At 46.8% G+C, this 21,121-nt stretch overlaps 1 protein-coding gene across 2 annotated transcripts in view; it reads left to right on the forward strand.

Annotated features, from left to right (window-relative positions):
• Positions 1 to 4,419: 4,419 nt before the first annotated feature.
• The window catches only part of rspo1 (R-spondin 1), a 37,215-nt gene continuing 20,513 nt past the window's right edge, over positions 4,420 to 21,121 (forward strand). The window contains exons 1-2 of one of the 2 annotated variants that reach the window (XM_035403626.1): positions 4,420 to 5,128; positions 13,700 to 14,515. In XM_035403626.1, coding sequence (XP_035259517.1) covers positions 14,422 to 14,515 — 94 coding nt within the window. In that variant the 5' untranslated portion in view covers positions 4,420 to 5,128; positions 13,700 to 14,421. The remainder of the gene's footprint in view (positions 5,129 to 13,699; positions 14,516 to 21,121) is intronic. The other variant, XM_035403620.1, reaches the window with a different exon arrangement.

Raw genomic sequence — 21,121 nt, forward strand, 5'->3', positions numbered from 1 at the left:
CAAAGCCATTTTTCTTTTTAAAAAAAAGAAGCAGGATTGAAATAGCCTTCTAAGAGCCAAAAACCCCTCCCTTCGGGCCCCTTCGCCCTTCCACCCCACCCCTTCTTATTCTCTGAAACCCTTCTGTGCCTTTATAACTGATTTATTCAGGGATAAAAGTCACCCTTTGAAAAAAAAAAAAAAAAAAAAAAAAAAAACTTTCTCATGTCTCTAAGACCGTTTCTCTCAACAAAAAAAGCCAGGAGAATAATGTGGTCGTGTGATTTTTCTGGACGACTTTATTCATCGCTATTATTGCGATTGCCTGTCTATTTTTTGTTTTGTCTTGTTTCATAGCTGCAGGTTATGTGTGTGCGCCACCTTCTTTTCCATCAACCAAAGTGATGCTCTGACAATACACAAACGACTGGCCAATGCAAGAATCTCCATCACACAAAACTTCCACCGTGTAAAGTAGAATCATTCAGTTCCTGTTCTCTAAATTCTGCAACATTGGCTAGCCTACGTCACTGGTATGGAGGAACAGTCTCACTGTGGTAATTCCATCAGGATCACAGGCTTCCAGTGGCAATATTCTGGAGACTACTGCACAGACTATTTCTCATGATGTCAGTGAGAACCCTGTACAGTAGTTACAGACTAACACTAAAAAGTTTTTCTTCTGTGCTGGGGTTTTTTTTTTTTTTTTTTTATTTTTTTAAAGGTCGTTCTGCAATTTGTCAAGCTGCAGTTCTGACAGGCTGAACTTAAATACGAGCTCCAGAGGACAGGAATATTGCGTAAGGCTGCAGTTTCACTGCGCAAATCCTGCCGTAACGGGTTCTCGCACACGCAGTTGGATTTCGCGATTATCAGACCCGTTTTAGCTCATTTGGTCTTCGCGTCACCGGAGACGGCCGCAGGACCCGCAGAGATTCGGGAAAAATACACGCGATCGGGGAGTCCATCGCTGGAAAACTGCAGACAAACTGGCTCCTGAAAAATGTTGCCCTTCCAAATTAAAGAAAAAATAATAAATTTCACATATCACCTCTGTATTAAACTAAAGATGTGTAACGGGAGGTGGACTGGAGCAGCATAAATCTTTCTGCGGAGTCATAAAGGTTTTTTTTTCCCTCCCCATTTGGCACCACTTGCTTGAGACAAGTGCCCACCGCATACTATCATTACTGAAGACCACTGAGTACAAGCGGAATTCCGGGCCAAGGAAAACAGGAATATTTTTGGAATACCGTCGTATTCCTTTTAAAAAAATTTTTTTAATTTTTTTATTTTTTAGAAAAGGCCATGCAAAGGGACAGGCGGAGAGAGCTGAGAAAACAAGCCGTCTCATTGGCCGGTAAACACAGCTCGTCCGAGTCAAGCCGGCAGGGGAGACAGACCAGCGACGTCAAGGAAATTAAACGAGACACTTCTAGCCTCAATATGTCAAACTTCCTGAAAAAAAGCAAATAAAAAAATTTACTGGACCCATCGAACCTTGGGATTCTAGGAAAAGTGAAATAAGCATTTTTCTTTCCCCCCGCAGTTTTTATTTTGTTTTGTGTTTTTGTACGCCATATCTTTGACAGATATCTTCAGAAATGACTGGCTTCTTTGACACTGGCAGCCATGGTTAGCCATGAGTATAGCAACACTGCCAGGCCGCCCCTCCCCCCTCCATTTCATCTAATTCAGTGAATTTAACAACATAGCCGCGTAAATGTAAATCGTTTCGCCCCAAGGCCGCCGAGATGAGAGGTAAAAGTCCTCGGTGTTCCAAATGCCCGGCGGACTTGTCCGACACGCTGCGAGCTTAGCGGAAAGGCGGATCCTTTCTGAGAAACCCGCGAAAAGATTTGGAAGCCATTTTTGGTCTCTTTATTTTTCGGTCTGCTGCTCCTCAGAGCTCACAGGGATCGCCCCGCTGAAGAACCCCCGCCATTCGCTGCCCCCCTCCCTGCGGGACGGCGGGGGGAAGAGAAACTGCATGCAGATCGATGTTAACTTTGTTTTAGGATTGATGTTAACTCAGTTTGTGTGTGTGGCACCAAGAGTGATCCAAGGTCCAAAATCGTGGCTCAATAGACCTGTTTTAGTCTTGCTGTTTCTGTCTTACCTCTCTCTCTCTCTCCCTCTTTCTCACACACACACTCTCTCACTCATATGCAGAAACACATAGGCCTACACATTCGGGCCCAAATCGCCATGTCTTCAAAATATTTCCTCCACACTGATCTAAATTATTTTATGAGATTTAAAATGTTGACACCGGCATGGTTGGTTTTCAGAAGACTTTCCCCAGTGGCTGCTCCTGTAAGAATGATTCGATTTAGACGTTTGCAGGACGACTAGAGTTTCAGCTCCCTACACGTGCCATGCTTATCACGGTGATGATCTAGCTCCTAACCCACCTCTTTATGAGTTCACGTCCCTGGGGGGACAATCACACAGATAAAAATGAGTCCCAGGTTACTGCTAATGTGACAGGGGTTTCATCGTGATGAAAACATCGCAAAGAGACTACTTCACCACTCCAACAACTTCGGCAAGGTAGCCGCTGCCCCTAGACCTATCTTTTGCATGCCACCACTGCAAACTTCCTGAGAACGGAGAACAGAATAAATGCATTCTGCATGATGAGGGATTTGGGGTGGATATTCTTTCGCCGATCGGCAGTTTACACATTGTCAGCGCAGAGCATCAGCTGAGTAGCTGCAAAAGAATGTAGCATGCGCACATAACCAGTAGCTGCCTGCGCTTCTCCCCTCACAACAAACGAACAGTAACACGAAATACCCTTCAAGACTCTGGAAGGGAAGTAACTAAGTATCGTAGCGGTTGGGAAATAACCCACCAAAAAAACAGGTTTTAGCATGATTGCTTGTCGTGCAAGATCGGTTTATAAGAGGGACGCTCTGGTGTAAACAAGGCATATTTTTTTTGGCGGGCCAGCAGTCGTTACTAACGTTCCTGCTCTTTACGGGTTGACTGCACGCCACCGTAGACCAAATGGTGGAGCGCGCTGCTACGGTAGTATCTTAAAAAGACAAACTCAGAGACCTGAGAATGCAGATCTAATTATAAAGTATATAACATTCAGTCAGGAAATATTGCCAAATTGTTTACTCTGTGTATTGACAATTCAGAATATACATGCTGCGGTGTAGAAAAACAAGTATATATTTAAACTACTCTCTCTCCCTCTCTCTCTCTCTCTCTCTCACACACACACACAGACTCACTCACGCTCTCCATTTCAATCGTAATTGAAGAAAAACACAGAGTAAGCCCTGGTATATAGCTATGTGACCTTTGCCAACCTGTGGGATGGTTTGGGTGTGTGTAGGGGGAGGCTCAAGGTCGTATAACTGGCAACCTGAAATGACAAAACGACCCCCGTGCCTTTAACGTCGTATCAGATTCCATCCGCTAAAGTCCCCATCTCCACCCGACCCCCCTCCCCACAAACCTTTCAGAAAACAAACGCTATTTCTTTCTCTTCAAGAAAGCAATTGTTTTTTTGTTTTTTTCAGAAATAATGAAAGATGCCTCACTCCACCCATTACATTTTATAATAATTTAAATTAGATTGTTAATACTCAGGTACCTAAACAAGTTGCTACATTACAATCTGCAAGTCGGCCGACTACCAACAGCTTTGAAAACGTGGAGACAGGAAAATATTCACAATTAATTACAGAAGAAAACTCTGCAAAAACTGCAACATTAAACTGAATCAAGTAGTTAAAGTAAAATACTAAGTATTATTAGAGTCATACCATCGGTAGCTGACATATTGATTGTTTTGTGGCCACAATGGTAAGCTTTTCCTGTTCGTTGTTTAACAAACGGAGTAGGCTGCACTGTATTACTGGAAAAGGCCGCAGCCGCAAAAACTTTGTTAGCCAAGTATGAACTGGTTATAAATCGAAAGACCTGAGATTTGGATATGACTAAAAGGAAGAGGATGCTCGTGTTGAGCAACTTCACTTAATTTTTGTAATCAGACATGAGAAAATAACAATTCCCATTCATACCAGTGCGAGTTTTTCCTATCAGCATACGATAAATCGTAACTAGGAGACCGCGTAATAGCGCAAAGTGCCTCACGTGCCACAGCGAAGTCGTCATAGCAAAGAACGTCCCGAGACAATCAATCAGTACCATGTTTTTTTTTTAATAGGCTATATATTTTTTATACTTTATTAAGTATCACGATGTATTGTAAACCACGTCTATAGTTTATTATTTTAATAAAAGTTAGTTTACGTTGCTGTAGAGTAATGTAATTTATTCCAGGTGAAACAGACACATTCATTGATACGTCCACAAAAACGTAACAACATGAGGCACGAGGTAAACAGACCCCACCCCACTCTATTCCATATAATCCTCGGTGTTTGACAATTCCTTAGGCTAACGGGTCTGGCTTTAGTAAGCCGTGCACGAGGGTATTTAGGACGCAATGTGCAAGACAATGGTGTCTGTCATAAACAGTCACATAACCCTGCACGCAACAAAACGATCTCCTTGTTCCCATTCCAGTCCAGCACGGGTTTTCCCTCTTGCATAACGTGGTGCGCTCAGAGGGGCGGGGCTAACTCAACCTTTTGCACGCCGAGGCTGCACAAGATGAGGTTGGATGCTGACTTCCCGCGGCTGTGACTTACTGCGCTGAGTTGGATGCTTTCCTGCACTTTAAAGAGGATTTATGTGGAAATCGCTTTGAAATGACCGGAGAGAGCATCCATATAAATAATACCTCTGTAGATGGCAAAAAACAGAGATTGTTGCGATGAAACACTCAATTGTTCTTGGGATTTTTTTTAAGTGCCGTTGCTTGTTTTATTTTAAAAAGTAGGCTATATGCTCACTCTCGCTTTACCTTACTGCTGCGAAGAATACGTTCAACAAAGTTGAAGCTCATTTTGTTGAACAACCAGAGGAACAACCAAGTAAACAGAAACAGCAAAATAATTAATAGATAAATAGGTAACTGTCCTTACTCGCGTTTGGAGCTGTCTTGTAGGAGGAGTTCGTTTAAACCTTACAAGTAACGGATTTTCCCCCTTATAAAAGAAGATTTGAACCCAGCTACCCATTGGAACGCTGCGCGTGGGACTGGCGGTGACTACCTAACAGGTAGGTGTGTTGCAATCAAATTTACTTCCTTATGCTTCGTTAATTGGGAGGAATTATGACTGTAATTATGACTGAAAAATATTTTTGAAAAATCTCATTTTAATGTTGGATATTACATTACAGGTATTTAGCAGACGCTCTTTTCCAGGGCGACTTGCGCCACTATATCTGAAATTGCATTAACGTTCGTTCATCACTTTACATTGCACGATTGAAATAAGACTTTTAAACTCAATGCACGAATGTACAAACCATGCAAATGAGCGAAGCTATATGGCGCATTAGCCCGTTTTTATATTGTGTATTATTTTCAAATGATATTCTGTTATTATTTATTTGGTTAACATTTTATCACAGTTTGCGCAACTAAATTATATACAGTACTATTTAAAGGAAAATCGCTACTTTTGGCGGCAAAACAATTTGCATGCTTTTGTAACAGTGTCATTACCGATAATGAAAAAGTGACTGACCTCTTGTAGCATTTGCTGTTGAGTTATCGCGGACCTCACACGATAGTATCTGCTGCACGCGCAGAGCAGTACATAAGTGTTCTCGAGAGAAAATATCTCGCGGTCAAGGTAATATGAACGATAAATTAGAGAAAATTTTGAAAAAAACTTACATACTTAAATTTTAACAACACATTTATTATTATTATTATTATTATTATTATTACTATTATTATTATTGTTGTTGTTGTTGTTGTTTTTAATGTGACCATGCATCGGTTTTATTCTAGCAATTTCTAGTTTTGGCGTTACCTTAGATTTGTGGAGGGCTTTAAGTTTTTAGTAGCCTGAGTGAAGAACGTTTTATGCAGCAAATATATTGAGCGAGTTAATTACACAGTTTATGAAGTCGTATTTAGTTTATGTGGTTACTTTATTTTGCCAGTTGTAGAATGTTTGCAAAACATTTATTTTGCTTGTTGAAGGTTATAAGAGGTATACAAGTCTTAATTTTTACATAATTTAGGCGCATCGTGTCCCAGGAAAATGAACTTGAATTAGGCTGCAAAATTCTGTAATCATGTTATTACTACAATGTATGCAGTTTAAGAAAAAGTGTGGCAGAAAAATATAAGTGAAACATTAAAAACAAAATGTTAAACAACACAGAGCTGCAGCATCATGCTGTTGTTCTCTTTTCTATTTTAAAAGGTTTACAACTTTCAGATTAATTCTTTCACTATGCGCATGTATGTGAGTTTTCTTTTAAAGTAAAATGCAAAAGATAATATATGTAAACAATTAAAGTACTGACCAACCTGAGGACCTTTTAAAGTCTTCCCACTTTGGGCAGAAAAATATGTTTCTTTTGCACAAATAATCTGTGAGAGCAGAGTTTATAGGCTGGATATGCATGCATATATGTGCGTGCGTATTTCATAACTTAGTTTTGTAAGAACTTGTCAGTCTGAAATATGAGGAAACCCAAAAAGCTTCCATCGGGGTCCGTCAGAGGAGCCTGAGTTGCGTTGGGAGACGTGCCATTGGTTCTGCTGGTAGTGGGACTTCCACGCAGTCGGTGTATTTAGGAAGCCAAGTGCACAGAACTTGAGCGTTTATTTTGGCGCTAAGTGCACAAGGGGCTCATGTGACAGTTCGTTAACACGGTGCCGCAGCTTCTGAAACGCCCGCTGTGTTACAGGTAATTCTGTCTCTCTCATTCTATTTATTTTTATCTTGCTCTCTCTCTCTCTTTATCTCTCTCTCACCTTCTTACTTTATTTCTCTCTCTTCCTCTCTTTATTTCTCACTCCCTCTGCTTTCTCTGTCTCTCCCGCTCTCTCATTATTTCTCTTTATATCTGCCTCTCTGTCTCTGTTCTTATGTCTCAGAATTTTTTAACTTTTGAAATGTAGAATCCCCTCTGCGGTCTGAACATTTTGAACAGTTGCTTTGGTTGCGCAGTACAGTGCACCAGTATTGCCTTCCAGATTCTGAACTGAACTAGAGATAGCTAGGTGGGAGGGAGGGAGGGAGGGCAGGAGGCATTTTAGACGTTATGGAGTGATGGGACTGGAGGGGGGGGGGATGGGGGGTGTTGGCAGAGGAATAATGTGTTTTATCTTGTAGTGCTGGATGGGGGGAGGGGAGGGGGTATTAAGGTGTAAATATTTCCAAACACCTGGAAAAGCACAGCACGGTGTTTTAGATTCTCGTGTACGAACCGAGAGAGAATACCCCCCACACCCCCCGAGAGAGCACAGCTGGAGCTTGAGGGGAAAGAGAGAGAGTTTTATATATATATATATATATATGCATAAATTTCATATATATTCACACAGTGAAATTCCCAATGTTAATTCAACTCTTAACAGAGTGGATTTAACACTGAACATTTGACCGCGTATAAATTGTGGTTATTATTTTGAAACATTCTGTCATACGGTATAATGTGTCTGTTTCTGTATGTAACACTTTGGCAGTGTATTGGGATTGGCGCTGAAGTATTTATTCCTCAGTTGAAGTGTACATGAGAGAGGGTGGGTGAGGCAGGGGTGGGGTGAACAGAGGAAAGAGGGATGAGCAGGTAAATCCGCCCCAGATTTATGGGCTTTTTCCCCAGCGATCATGCTCCTTCTGCTGGGGAAGAGCTGACCACCCGGGTGTGAGCGCTGGGTTGAGGCAGGCGCGGGTCTCTCTGTCTGCGCAGATCTGCGCAGTCAAACTGACCACAGCTGCTCTAGACTGGGGCTGATCAGGGTGAACTCTTCTGGGGTCTCATACTCATACTTTCTGGTGAGGGGTCAGCGGTCAACAGACAGCTTTTAGTTCTGTCAGACAACCACCCCCCCCCCCCCTCACAATTTCAGTTTTTCAATTTCAATTTCAAGTTGCTTTATTGGCATTGGATTCACAGTGTTGCCAAAGCAAGAGCCTTTCTCTCTCTCTCTCTCTCACACTCTCTCTGTCTTTCTCTATCTCTCTCACTCTCAGTTCAATTAAATTCAAAGATGCTTTTTTGGCAGGACAACCAGCGCAAAGGACTGTACAAAACACGTACAATTGTGACCTGTAGAATAAGTGCCTGTGATGATAGTGACGTGGCCACTGTAAAGGAACATAACAGTAGTTATAATAATTGTAATAATAACAAGCACATTCTCTATTCTGCTCTCTTTCTCTGTCTTTCTCACCTTCTCACACGTACACTGGTTTTTTGGAGCCAGCAGGTTATCCTGTTCATCTGCCCTGTCGCGTCCCTGTGGGTGGACGAGCTGATGCATGGAGAACTTCGGCTCGGATGCACAGATAAGGAAAAGGAAAAAACTCGCAGAAAAGGAAAAGAAAAAAACACACAAAACCCCATAAGTAAATCAAACTGGGATCGCAGCCGAGTGTAAGCGCTCAATTCCTCCGTAGGTGTAGTCCGTGAAGCGGGAGGCGTGGATAAACTGAAAGAGCAGCTTTTCCTTGTGTTTAGTTTAAATCCCTTAGCAGATGCTCTTCCCCGGAGTTACTCACAGATACTGGCTGTTTATAAGAAGGCTGGATGGAGAGCAGCGCTGAAACGGAAGTGTATCGTCAAACGAAGTGTAACAACGTAAGCCGATCGTACAATAAGTGTGCTGTCACGCACAAGCACCTGTAGTCGGAATTTATCTACACCGAAAAAAAGTTCCATTGGATAGACCTAAAGTTTTTACTTCAATTTGTTACCCCTGTATTTTTTTTTTAGGTTTTCTCAGCTGAAATTGTTTGGGTATGTTTGAATGAACCTAAAAAATCTCAGTTGAGAAAACCCAAAAAATATTGGTTTGTCCAACGAAGCATTTTCTTTTTCAGTGTAAAACAGCACTTTGCTGCAAGGTCAGTGGGAACGTGCGTTAGTGAGGAGAATTGGCCGGATTTCAATTAATCTGGAATTTGTGGTTTGGACAGGTAGGAGAGTCTTGGTTCAGTCTCTGGTGAACACCTTGGATCGTGACTGCCAGCATTGAACCTCCACTCACCTTTAGAACTTGCAGGAGCAGGTGCTGAGGAATCACCTGGGCATTTCTGACCTTCCAGAGGGAAGGTGGAGGTGTTCATGGGTGAGGGGTGCTCCATCACGCCCTCAGATGGAGGGCAGGGGCTGTTGCAGACAGGGCAGTTTTTACCCTGTGATTTATAGCCTGTGGTATTTACACTTTGGACGCTACTCCAGTCCGTTCACGGTTGTGCGAGCCGCTTCACAGAATCGGGGGAATCTTCCAGGTCTCATTGGTCCATTAAAGCATAAATAAATAAAAAACAAAAATTCATTTAAAAAGGGAGCAGAAAGTTAAAACGAGCATATGATTATGTTCCAGAAGTTATGTTTCTCACTTGTGAGGAAGATCCGTTTAAGGGCTTAAATCTTACGTAAATCTACTGATTATTGTAATTAAATGGGAGCAATTTTTGTATTAGCTACAGTGTGTGGACTCGACGTTTTTTCTGTAAGTGATTATTCCAATATCAACAGTGCCCGGAACAATTCCGCTCCAGTCTCACTTTGTTTTTATGATTCCGTGATAATAATTTTAACTGTTCCGCTTAATAAGGGGTTTCTGTTGTTGCAGTGTGTTGTTTTTAATGATTTTGAGACCGATTTGGTTTTAACGGTAATTCATTATTTATTTATTTATTGTTTCCTGTTCTTTGAAGAGTTACTTGGTGATTAACACGCCGTAAAAGAGGGACGAGTGGTTTCAATGCGAGTGACGTCTGATAGTGACTCGCGATGACTGTGTGGGTAAATGGCAACGAACTAATAATGTCTGACAGATGTTGGATCGCGAGCCTTCAACTTGATACCGAGCGATTAAAAAAAAAAAAAAAAAAAACGGTCAAACCGCGAGCTCAGAATTTTATCAGAGAGTTCGCCACGCGCCTTTTTTTCTTCTCTTCCGCGAGCGAAATCCCGACACCGCCGGGCCAGCTTTCGCCTCGCACGGCTGAATAATTGATAAATCAAAGCGGGAATGTACAAAGCGGGCAATTTAATCTCCTGACTATTTGATGAGGGGAGCGAGTTTCGTTTTGCCGCTGGGGGCGGGTGGAGCGCGCGGAGCGAACGTGATACCCCTTCCTCTCGCCCGCTGCACGGATGAAGAAACAGCAGGAAACAGTGAAGCGATTAGGAGCCCACTAAACAAGTCAATTACTGTAATACTGTAAGAATTATGGTAACAATAATTGTTAATATAATTATATGCATATAGGATTAATGCATTTTTGTTAAAAGTAAGCATTGCTTTTCACTGTAAAATTAACATGGACTATATTCAGATACAAATATAATACAGTATTAGACACAGTACAACACAAATATGACATCAGCAGAAAATCAGCCCGCAGCCCACTACATTAAACAGATGACTCTGCTGGGTTGTATCTGTTGCTGTCATGCAGGGTCAAACTTTATTGGGTCAGATTTACTTCTTGATTAATAGAAAATTTTAAAACTTTGTTTAGTTTTGAATTCGAGGAAAGGACAAGGAGAAAGCTGCCAGTGGTCCTCAGTCCCCGGTGATGTAGAGCCGCGTGGGTTGGCTGGTTTTGACTTTGGCTTTAAAAAATAAATAAAAAAAGGCTGAGGTGAATGAACTGTTTTGCTGAGTAACAGTGAAACTCAGCAGACCCTGTGGTTTTCCAGGGCCAGGGTTGCGGCCCCCTGCAGACCCTGTGGTTTTCCAGGGCCAGGGTTGGGGACCCCAGCAGACCCTGCGGCTCTCCAGGGCCAGGGTTGGGGACCCCAGCAGACCCTGCGGCTCTCCAGGGCCAGGGTTGCGGCCCCCTGCAGACCCTGTGGTTTTCCAGGGCCAGGGTTGCGGCCCCCTGCAGACCCTACCATTTTCCAGGGCCAGGGTTGGGGACCCCAGCAGACCCTGCGGCTCTCCAGGGCCAGGGTTGGGGCCCCCTGCAGACCCTGTGGTTTTCCAGGACCAGGGTTGGGGACCCCAGCACTAAATTAATCAGCCCAGGAAAAGAAGAGAACAGCGTCCGTGCGGATACGTTTGGGTACGGCTGGGACCCAATGCAGTATAGGTGGCGTGTTAATGATACAAACATCCTTTGTATCGTGATTGTTACCCTAAATTTGTCCCGCTATACTAGCAGCTTGTTTGGAGCTGTGCCTCATGGTACTCAGTGTTCAGGGTTAATTCAGATCTAGCAGCGTTTACGCAAGGCCAAAAGTGATAAAACGTACTGTCGAGAGTTGACTCCAAACGTTTTGCTTTGCAGCCGAACGGGTTGGTGGTCCTCATTTTTCACAGGTTGTTTTTCTGTTTCTTTTTTTCTTTTCTTTTTTTCGTCCGCGATTTTATGTTCGCCGTTTAAATAATTAATTCCTGTCTATGGCTTGCGCTCCTGAGGTTCGAGTGCTCGGTTGCGAAACCGCCTCGTTTTTTTTTTGCCATCGCCCCTCACCGCGTTGCGTAGGTGAGTTTTGGCTACTGAGCTCTTTCCTCCAATCCAGGGGCTGCCAGTTTAAAATACGCCCCACCCCCACCCCCCTCCTCCTCCCTCCCCCCTCCCTCCAGCACCCCCTAGTCCCCCAATTAATAAATCTGACAGGCTCCACGGAAAAAAAATAATCTTAAAAAACAGAGAGAGAGAGAGAGAAGATACGGTTTTGGCTCGCGCGGGTAAATAGCGGGGAGGTGTCGGTGAGATGTTCTGGAGGTTTCCAGACGAAAATGAACTGTGGGAGGTGGGAGAGGAGGGGGGTCCCCCGGGGGCAATGCTTTTACAGCACGGCCACGTCCTTCTCCTGGGTGGGTTCTGAACCCGATCACCTCCCGGGGTACAGAGGAGCGCCTCTCTCTCTCTCTCTCTCTCTCTCTCTCTCTCTCTCTCTCGCTCTTCCCATAGTGCACTCTGCTCGCTTGGCGTTCAAAGTCAGGAGTGGTTCTGGAAAGAGTGGTGTCGTTCGGTTCGGTCACTGGTGACTACGGGCGAAGGAATCTGTGACGGAGTTTTTGGGGGATTCGGGGGTGGGTAAAGGTGTGGTGGAGCTGTTTGGGTTCTGGCCGTTAAAAAGGATGGAGAGGGAAGGAGTGGTAGAGAAACAGAAAGAGAGAGAGAGAGAGAGAGAGTGAGTCCTGTAGTGTATAGACATCCATTTGTCCATTTTGGTGGGGGTGGGGGTGGGGGGAAGTGACTCCAACAGGTCATATCAGTGACACTCTGTCAGTGTGGAACTCTTTGCACTGCTTCTTGTCGCCATAGCAACCAACTGACTGACAATGGCTGCCTAATCAGGTGGGAGGTGGCAGGGCAGTTAAAGGGGTATGTTTGTAAACCAAACGGTCGCACTGTGGTGATGGGGGGGGGGGGGGGGGGGGGGTTGGTGGTTGATGTTGTGTCTCTTTGCAGTATATCTTTATGGCTGTGAGACATGAACATGGGTGGGGGGGGGGGGGGGGGGGGTTGGTTCAGATTTGCTATGTAGCTATGAGATAAACATGACGTTATTTCTCAAACGGTGACTAAGACCTCATGCCGGTGTGTGTGCACAGAATAACTGTAAATTGTAAACGAGCTTAGTTTAGACCGAGACTCACAATCACACACGTGTGTTAATATGCCCCAGCTTCCCTCCGGTTAAGCGTTTCTTTTCTTTGGAAAGATTGCATCAGTAATGATTTTTTCCCTCTGTTTATTATTGTGTATTGTGTAACTTATTTTTGACTAATTAATATGATGCAACTTGTTGCGCAAATATACTGCATCGCGTTATTTCTCCGGGAAATATGATTTTGGTTTATTGTTTTTTGGAGTCTCGTGGCTTTCTCTGACACATGGCTTATTTTAGCGGAGTGTGATTTAGATTTAGTCACCAGAAGAGGTGCTTCGTCTTATTTGGGAACAGTGGAGAGTGAGTCCTGCTTCAGGGAACCTGGTGCTCAGCCAGTGACCCTGGATAAGTTTTTGTGGATAAGTTTCTGTGGATAAGTTTCTGTGGATAAGTTTTTGTGGATAAGTTTCTGTGGATAAGTTTTTGTGGATAAGTTTTTGTGGATAAGTTTTTGTGGATAAGTTTCTGTGGATAAGTTTTTGTGGATAAGTTTCTGTGGATAAGTTTTTGTGGATAAGTTTCTGACAGGTTCAGTGTTGCGTTGGTGAGTTTTTTGTGGGTCTTACCCCTTCTCGTGATTCGTTTTTTTGGAATGCTTCTTCAGAATTCTAAGTCAGTGTTCTAGAATTCCGCTGCTTTCAGTTGGCAGCAGTGATTGTTGCATCAGCATTAGAATGTTCGGTTAAGAACATTCTCACCACATGTGTGTGTGTGACCTCACAGCTTAAACGGTCAGCCCTGACGGGCTGGTGCTCGCCGTGGCCTGGATCGTGGTTCGGACCTCGGCTAGAGTTCGTATTCCTTGTTTCTCTTCTGTAATCGTGTTCCCTCTTGCCTGTGTGATGAAGCAGCGAAGGACAGAGGTCAGAGATGTGCTGTCAAAAGATCTTTCTCTCTCCTGTTCGGCTGCGCTCACTGTGCAGGGGATGGTAGTTTTTATCGCTCGGTGTGTCTCATTGATAATGCCTGCAGTTTGGTTCTCCTCCTCCTCACCCAATCTCTCTCTCTCTCTCTCCTACAGGTCCTGGCACTGACGGATGCCCTGTTGTCACGCATAGTCCAGATCTTTCCTCTTTCCTTACCCCCCCTCTTCTTCCACCACCAATCCAATACACCCACCCACCACACTACTCACCACACTCTCCCCTCCTGCCCACCCCCCCCCCCACCCCCCCAAAGCATTGCAAATAAGACCTGCTCTCCCCGGGCCTCGGACGCTCAAACAGCACACACCCCCGTGCTCTCTCTCTCTCTCTCTCCCTCTCTCTTTCTTCCTCTCTGCATGAGCTGCCTCCCTCCTCCGGAGTCCCGCGATCTTCATGGGTTGAAGAGGAGCTGAAGAGCCGACACTCTTCCTCCTGCTCCTCGTCCTCGTCGTTCCTCCTCATCCTCATCCTCCTCCTCGTGCGGACGCAGCCTCCCCGCAGCCTCCCGTTTTTGGGGGGGGGGCGCCATGGCCCCAGCCTCTGGCGTGTTTGGACTTGCAGCCGCGGCGGCGGTCGGAGGGAGAATAGCGGGTCGCTGCCAGTGAGCGGGCGGAAGCGACACCACCACCCGCACAAGATCACCACCACCCCCACCTCCGCAGGACCACCCCCACCTCCGCAGGACCTCCCCCACCTCTGCAGCAGCAGGACCACCACCACCCCGCGCTCCTGTCTCAGAGTGGAAGGGGTCCCGCTCGTTTAGCGCGCCTGGACTGGGGTCGGGGGGGGGGGGGCCCCGCAGGGCCCGGCAGTGAGCATGCAGCTGGGATTGATGGCGGTGCTGATCTTCCTCAGCTCCGCGGAGAACGGCAGCACCACCCGGGACCCCAAGGACCGGAGACAGAGACGGAGTGAGTGAGAGTCCCACCATCACACGCTCTCCCTCTGTTTTACTGTCTCTGTCTGTTTCTTTTTAACTCACTCTCACTCTCTCTCTCTCTCGCTGTCTGTTTTTCTCTCTCCCTCTCCCTCTGTTTCTCTCTCTCCCTCTCTCTCTTTCTCTCTGTCTGTCTCACTCGCTCTCCCTCACTGTCTCTGCTCTCCCTCTCTCTCTGTCTCTCTCTCTCTTTTTTCTCCTCTGCTATTCGTTCAGTGCCACCACCTGTCGCTCACTGCCACCTGCTTAATTTTGGCATAAACATTTCATAGAGGTTTATAAATGTTTGTCTGCAGCAGTAAAGATCGCAGTTTTGCTTATTTCTTCTCACTCTTCTTTCCTGCCATTATTTTGTCTCCTGGTTTCATTCCTCTCACCTTATCCCTTCCCTTTTTACGTTTTATGGTTGTGTCTTTTTTCAGTTCATATAAAGACGTTATATTTTATATCGGTATAAAATAGACTTCATAGGAAATAGTTAAAGAGGACTCTCAGCAGAGAGTGAATCTGCGGTGGTAGAATATATGTTTAATCAGGGCTGTACGCTAGCATTTTTTCCAAGTTGAAAAATCTAGGAGCGCACTAATGTATCGCGATTAGTAGATGTGCTCCTGAATTATTTTTTCCAGCTAGCATACATAAACCTTCAGGAGAAAATGTTCCTAAAATCAAGCACTGCAGAGCCCTGTTAATTGAGATTTAATGCTCGCCTCTCCCCTTATATTATATGATTTGTATAAGTGACCATCGTTCAGCCTTTTCAGAAACATTTTTCTGACGTCCGTGTGTCCTTACTCCAAAAGCACACTGTGACCTTGCAAGTCTGATGTTTACTGTAGAATCATTACGGACCATCTGTGGTTTTGAATAATGCTGTTTTAATAAATGCCCATTACCGCTGCTTTGGTTATAAAGGAAATCTTGAGCTTTTGCTCTGTAGTGTTTGGTTTTAGATACCGCATCGTTTGCTGTGATAGGTGGAAATATGCCACCAGTTATATTTGACTCACAGATTTTGAACAGGAATTAGAATAGACCTGGTTATCTCAGGGGTGATATGGAGCTGAAACAACAAGGAAACCTTTTGATTTGATTAATCAACGTGGTTGTTTGACACGGTATCAGGTGAAAGTGCGTCATAATTCTGAGATCACGTCATAATCTGTTTAGTTCGCGATGCTAATATGTACTTTCGCGGGAAGATAAATAGACTGTGGCAGAGTTGAGTTTGATACATGTCCTGCTTTTTTTGCGATATGATTTTTCTTATCTGCGCATTTACTCCTGGCATAGTTCACATTCGGTGCGTAGGTTTCAGTCAAAGCGGTTTGCTGTGATCATGTTCCAGTGCTCCCTCTTCAGGCAGCAAGTGGTACTGCAAGAAAAGAGACGCGAGAGCGAGAAGGGAGGACGGACGGAGGGGAACACCCCCCCCCCGTTCGCAGATGCGCCTCGATATTTTCCTGGGTTCTCCCCGGCTTAAGGCAGTCACTTAAAGCAGTCCCAGGAGGATTAGCCGTATCCATTATTGCTTTCTTAAATAACTTCCGTAATCCGCGGCGGGAGAAATGAGATTAAGCAGGCCCGAGCCGGACTGCCCCGTAAGGGACTGTCGTACCGCTCCCTTTGCCGGTTAAAGCCCGCGCTTCGTATTTATGTTTTTTCACATGTCCTTTTGCAGAAAAAAAAAACATTTTAAATGCCTGTTTATTTAAATCCAAACAGTTCTTTCTTTAAATAATGTATGGTTGTATCCGGTCCCCCTGTGGCAACATTTAAAAGGCTGGCCAATCTCAGATCTCGGCATTGCGGCTCCATTGCAAGACTGCTAGCTTTAGATTTAAATACAGAGAATGGTCTGGAAAGACTGAGCCACAGTCCCTTTCTTATGTACCATAGACTCAGTTTGAAGGAAGGGAGACCCATGCACAAACACACATACATACATACAGTATATGGACACATATATCCAAACACACGTAGATGCATACATACACATACACATGCATGCATATGTGCACACTCTCACGCTCACACACACACACACACACGCACAGCGTGCTCGGAGCTCCAAAGGTCATCGGGCTCAAGAGCACGTTAGCGTCTCTCCTGCTAATGGTTAACCGAGCTTCGCCGTTAGCGTTGGCCGCGCCAGCGTATGCTGAGGGGTTAGCGTCGGCCGCGCCAGCGTATGCTGAGGGGTTAGCGTCGGCCGCGCCAGCGTATGCTGAGGGGTTAGCGTCGGCCGCGCCAGCGTATGCTGTGGGGTTAGCGTCGGCCGCGCCAGCGTATGCTGTGGGGTTAGCGTCGGCCGCGCCAGCGTATGCTGTGGGGTTAGCGTCGGCCGCGCCAGCGTATGCTGAGGGGTTAGCGTTGGCCGCGCCAGCGTACGCTGTGGGGTTAGCGTCGGCCGCGCCAGCGTATGCTGTGGGGTTAGCGTCGGCCGCGCCAGCGTATGCTGTGGGGTTAGCGTCGGCCGCGCCAGCGTATGCTGTGGGGTTAGCGTCGGCCGCGCCAGCGTATGCTGAGGGGTCAGCGTCGGCCACGCCAGCGTATGCTGAGGGGTTAGCGTCGGCCGCGCCAGCGTATGCTGTGGGGTTAGCGTCGGCCGCGCCAGCGTATGCTGAGGGGTTAGCGTCGGCCGCGCCAGCGTATGCTGAGGGGTTAGCGTCGGCCGCGCCAGCGTATGCTGAGGGGTTAGCGTCGGCCGCGCCAGCGTATGCTGAGGGGTTAGCGTCGGCCGCGCCAGCGTATGCTGTGGGGTTCGCGGCGGCCGGGCGCTCCTTAACCGATTTATCGATTCGCTCAAATCAGCCGTTCCCTCAGCGGTTTCGCCCGTCCCTCCCGACTCAACAACTGAGCTCAGGACAACCCCGGATTCTGTAACCCCAACGGACTCCAACGGCTCCACACTCTTCTGTCCACTTACCCCTGTAGCAGAACTGGTCCAGTGTGACGGATCTCATGAATATTAAAGAGTGGGGCATGGTCATGTCTTGACACAGTGGCAGTGGACATTTGCGTACTGTAATACAGCACCAGTAACTCCTGTCACCAGCCTTCCTCTGTGGGCCCAGAAGTCTTCCTCTGTGGTGATTCCACGTGTCAGCCTCTGTGCCCAAGTGCATTGTGGGAAATGCCTTCATCAGTCTATGGTGAAGGCTACTGTGATTCTACTTTGACCTTTCACCTCTGCAGCATCGGTATAGCGACCTGATACTGTGTCCCTTCTGCTGTAATTAGCAAGCACCATACTGAATCTGACCCCCCCCCACTCTGCCCCCCTTCCCTGTAATTTTCATGGTGTGAACATACGCTAAGTAACCAGTCCAAGAAAACGTGACTCTTTCACACGGTGTAAATGGGAGTGTTAAATCATAATCGGTGCGTATGGTGCCCGCTGGACTCATTAAAGCTGTAACACTGAAAGCTTTACCGTGGGGTTTGACTACCTGTGTCGGACGACGGCAGAGTCCGTGTGGAACCGGAACGTCCCTCCTAACTGGTCCACGTGTTCCCGTCAGAGGTCCCGAAATTTTTCTCAGGCCTAAAATTACTGTGATTGTTCATCAGCTTATTATTCATCAGCTGGTTATCTCTTGGCCTTGTCCTCTTCACCAGATCAGGTGTGTGATTCATGTTTTCGCCACATCTGATTTGTCTGTTTGGAGGGGCTTGGTGACAGATTTTACCTTTTAGAATAGCGTTGAGAATCAAGCACATAATTTTAATCAAGTGGATTTCCTCTTAACTGAATTTTTTCGGAACTTTGTATCCTTCACCACCTCTGTTGCCCTGTCTCTTTTTAGGCCTGTTTACTACAGGGTTTCCGTAGTCTTACTGGGTGGTGACCGGGTTGGTATTTGTTCCATGATGAGGGTTTTAAGAGCATGTTTGCTTCTCGTTTCCACGGCTTCAGTTTGACTCGGAAGGCTCGGTGTTCCACTCTGTCAGACTGTTGGTAGCGGTGCTGATGACTCACCACCACCATCGTAATCTTCTTCGTCATCTTCCTCATTCCCAGCCCCTGGGTGAACAGGGTGCCCCTCCCAGCGGACGGAATGGCGGAAACAAACCTGCCTTTCATTTCCTGCGGGTGATAACCTGCCGAGAGCAACATCAATCATCTCTGCCCAGAGGTGTGAAGTCCAGGGGTCAGAAAGTAAACTTCCTGCTCATGTGTCCTAGCTGTGAGCTCCACCAGCTTATTTCACTAATCAGTTCTACCTGGCTGAGGAATTGCATTAATTAGCCAATCCGGGTGACTGGAACACTTTGGACCTTTACCTAGATGTTTTCCCTCTGCATCTCTTCCCTATTTAGAAACAGTAGGCTGTACAAAGCTGGGGTGGTGATGGCTATGGCTGGGCACACCTGTGTGTAAATCAAACGAGAGGGTCTATATTTAGCTGACATGCCCATAAAAGAGTCTACTGCCATGATGGTTTTAAAAAAAATTTATCTTTAACTGAACATAAATCTGCCGGGCTGTCTTATCTGGCAAACTGTTACTGGTCTCAAAAATAGAGGTAGGAGCACAGGCACTGCTCTTCACAGGAGCTGGAAACTCAGGTAGCACGGAGTCTGGTCCACATCTGTTCTGCTGCATCACCTGAAGGGCCTGTCTCTATCAGCCTTTGATCTCTGCACTCTATCAACAGCTGCCCCTCAGATATGACTGAGTCAAGATTAAATTCAATTTTGAATTTGCTTCTTTTTTTTTTTTTTTCCTTCTTCGTTTGGTCGAGTTCAGCCACTGCCAACACGGACGTGCCAGGGAGTGGATTTATTCCTGAGTCACAGCTGATTTAGTCCAGGCCGGCTGTATTTATGTTAGAAGCAGCGCTGGTATGGCAGTGCGTGGCCAGCTTGCAGCTTGAGAAATTCTCTGTTGAGAAGATTTAGACGGAACATGCCTTTAAAAAATGTTTTCAAACTGCCCCGTGACCCGCTTAGTGATTCCGTAGCCCTGGGTAGACCAGGTGCGGACTCACCCGAGCCAAATCAGCAGGGAACGGTCCCTATTAACCCCCCCCCCCCCTTTGGGTACCAAGGGGTACATAACCACAGCGGGATGTCGGGACACCGTGTTTTGGGGAGGGGGGGGGGGGCGCTGGCGGGCCGCGACGCGTGCGGTTCGGGGCGGGGTTCCGGAACACTGCGCTGGACCGCGCCCAAAACGCCACGCCCAGTCTTAACCACGGGGGCCGGCATAGCGCGAGCGGGCGGTTCAGTGGTGGAGCTTTATATCGGGTGGGGTGCTCCGTTCCCAGCGCGGGCGTATCGGGTGGTGTTATGTTAGCGGGTGATTTGCTGGCGCAGTTCAGTGTAATAGGGCTGCAGTGGGTTCTGCTCCAGAACGCATTTCTCATTTTTCCGTGCTGGCCAATCCGGATCTCAGCATTGCAGCTTAATTTCAAGATTACGAACTTCCGACGAACAGCCTTTGACTTAGCAATGACAGATTTAAATACAGAGAATTATTTGGATAGACCGAACAGCCCTTTTCTTACGTGCCATAGACTCAGTTTGAAGGAAAGAACACACACACACACACACACACACACTCATACATGCATACAGTGGGTTCTGGTCTAGGCCTAGTGAGTAGGAAACAGGCCCAACGGCCGCCGCTGGACTACTTCCTGCCTAAAAGCGTCTCTCTCTCTCTCTCTCCCCTTGCCGCTCTCAGCCCGGCTCTTACCCCGAAACGGGAGCCGCCGCGAACGGCTCTCAGCGACAAAACCGCTAACTGAGCCGGCGGTAAAGCTAGCGGCCTGGCGGAAGCCGGGTGGGGAGTTTAGGTTTATAGCTCACGCGCGGCTTTTCCGCTTCCCGTCAGGGGTGCGGACGGCCTACGCCCCCGGGGGAACGCCCGCACGAATCTTCGGAACGAGGCCATAACGATCGGCGTGAGCCCTCACCGCGGTCCCGCGGAGATCCGTGGCGGCGCTCGCTGGCTTAGCGGGAGCGCTAACCCAGAGTGACTCACATAGCTTGCCTTTTTTGCCCATAACGCGTTATCCACTTTAGCGCGTGAGCTATTAGGCCGAAGTGCCTGGCTCTGGAGGAAACAGGACCGAGCGGCTGCGCGTTGAGAAAGAGATTTCTGTCTCAGCGGGGGCCCACCTGGATAAATAGAGATTAAATAAACACACAAAAAATAATAAATCGGCGACCAAAAATCTGTCAGACACTTTTTTTGAAGAAGTGCAGGCCGATCGGTTGCCTCCTTTTCCCCCCGAAAATGTGTTTGGACGGCCGCCTAGCGAAACATCTTCTGCGTCTTATCAATGTGGCTCCGTTTTCGTTCCCGTCCAGACCGGACCGGACCGGACCGGACCGGACCGCTGGCCTTACGCTGCTGCAGCGGTGGGGGTGGGGGGAGGGGGGGGGGGGGGGGCAGCTGATGAAAGGCAGCGTGTGGACCTGTGGTCTGTGTGTGGGGGGGGACGGTGGGAGGAGGAGGAAACTAACCCTAGTTCACAGCAGAGAGAGAGAAAGAGAAAGAGGAGAGCGTCCACGTGCCCCCTATCAGCACGGCCCGAAAAACCAAAAACGGTGGTCACGAGTGCCGCTC

This window comes from Anguilla anguilla, chromosome 1 (assembly GCF_013347855.1).
Source record: "Anguilla anguilla isolate fAngAng1 chromosome 1, fAngAng1.pri, whole genome shotgun sequence".
NCBI classification, from domain to species: domain Eukaryota; kingdom Metazoa; phylum Chordata; class Actinopteri; order Anguilliformes; family Anguillidae; genus Anguilla; species Anguilla anguilla.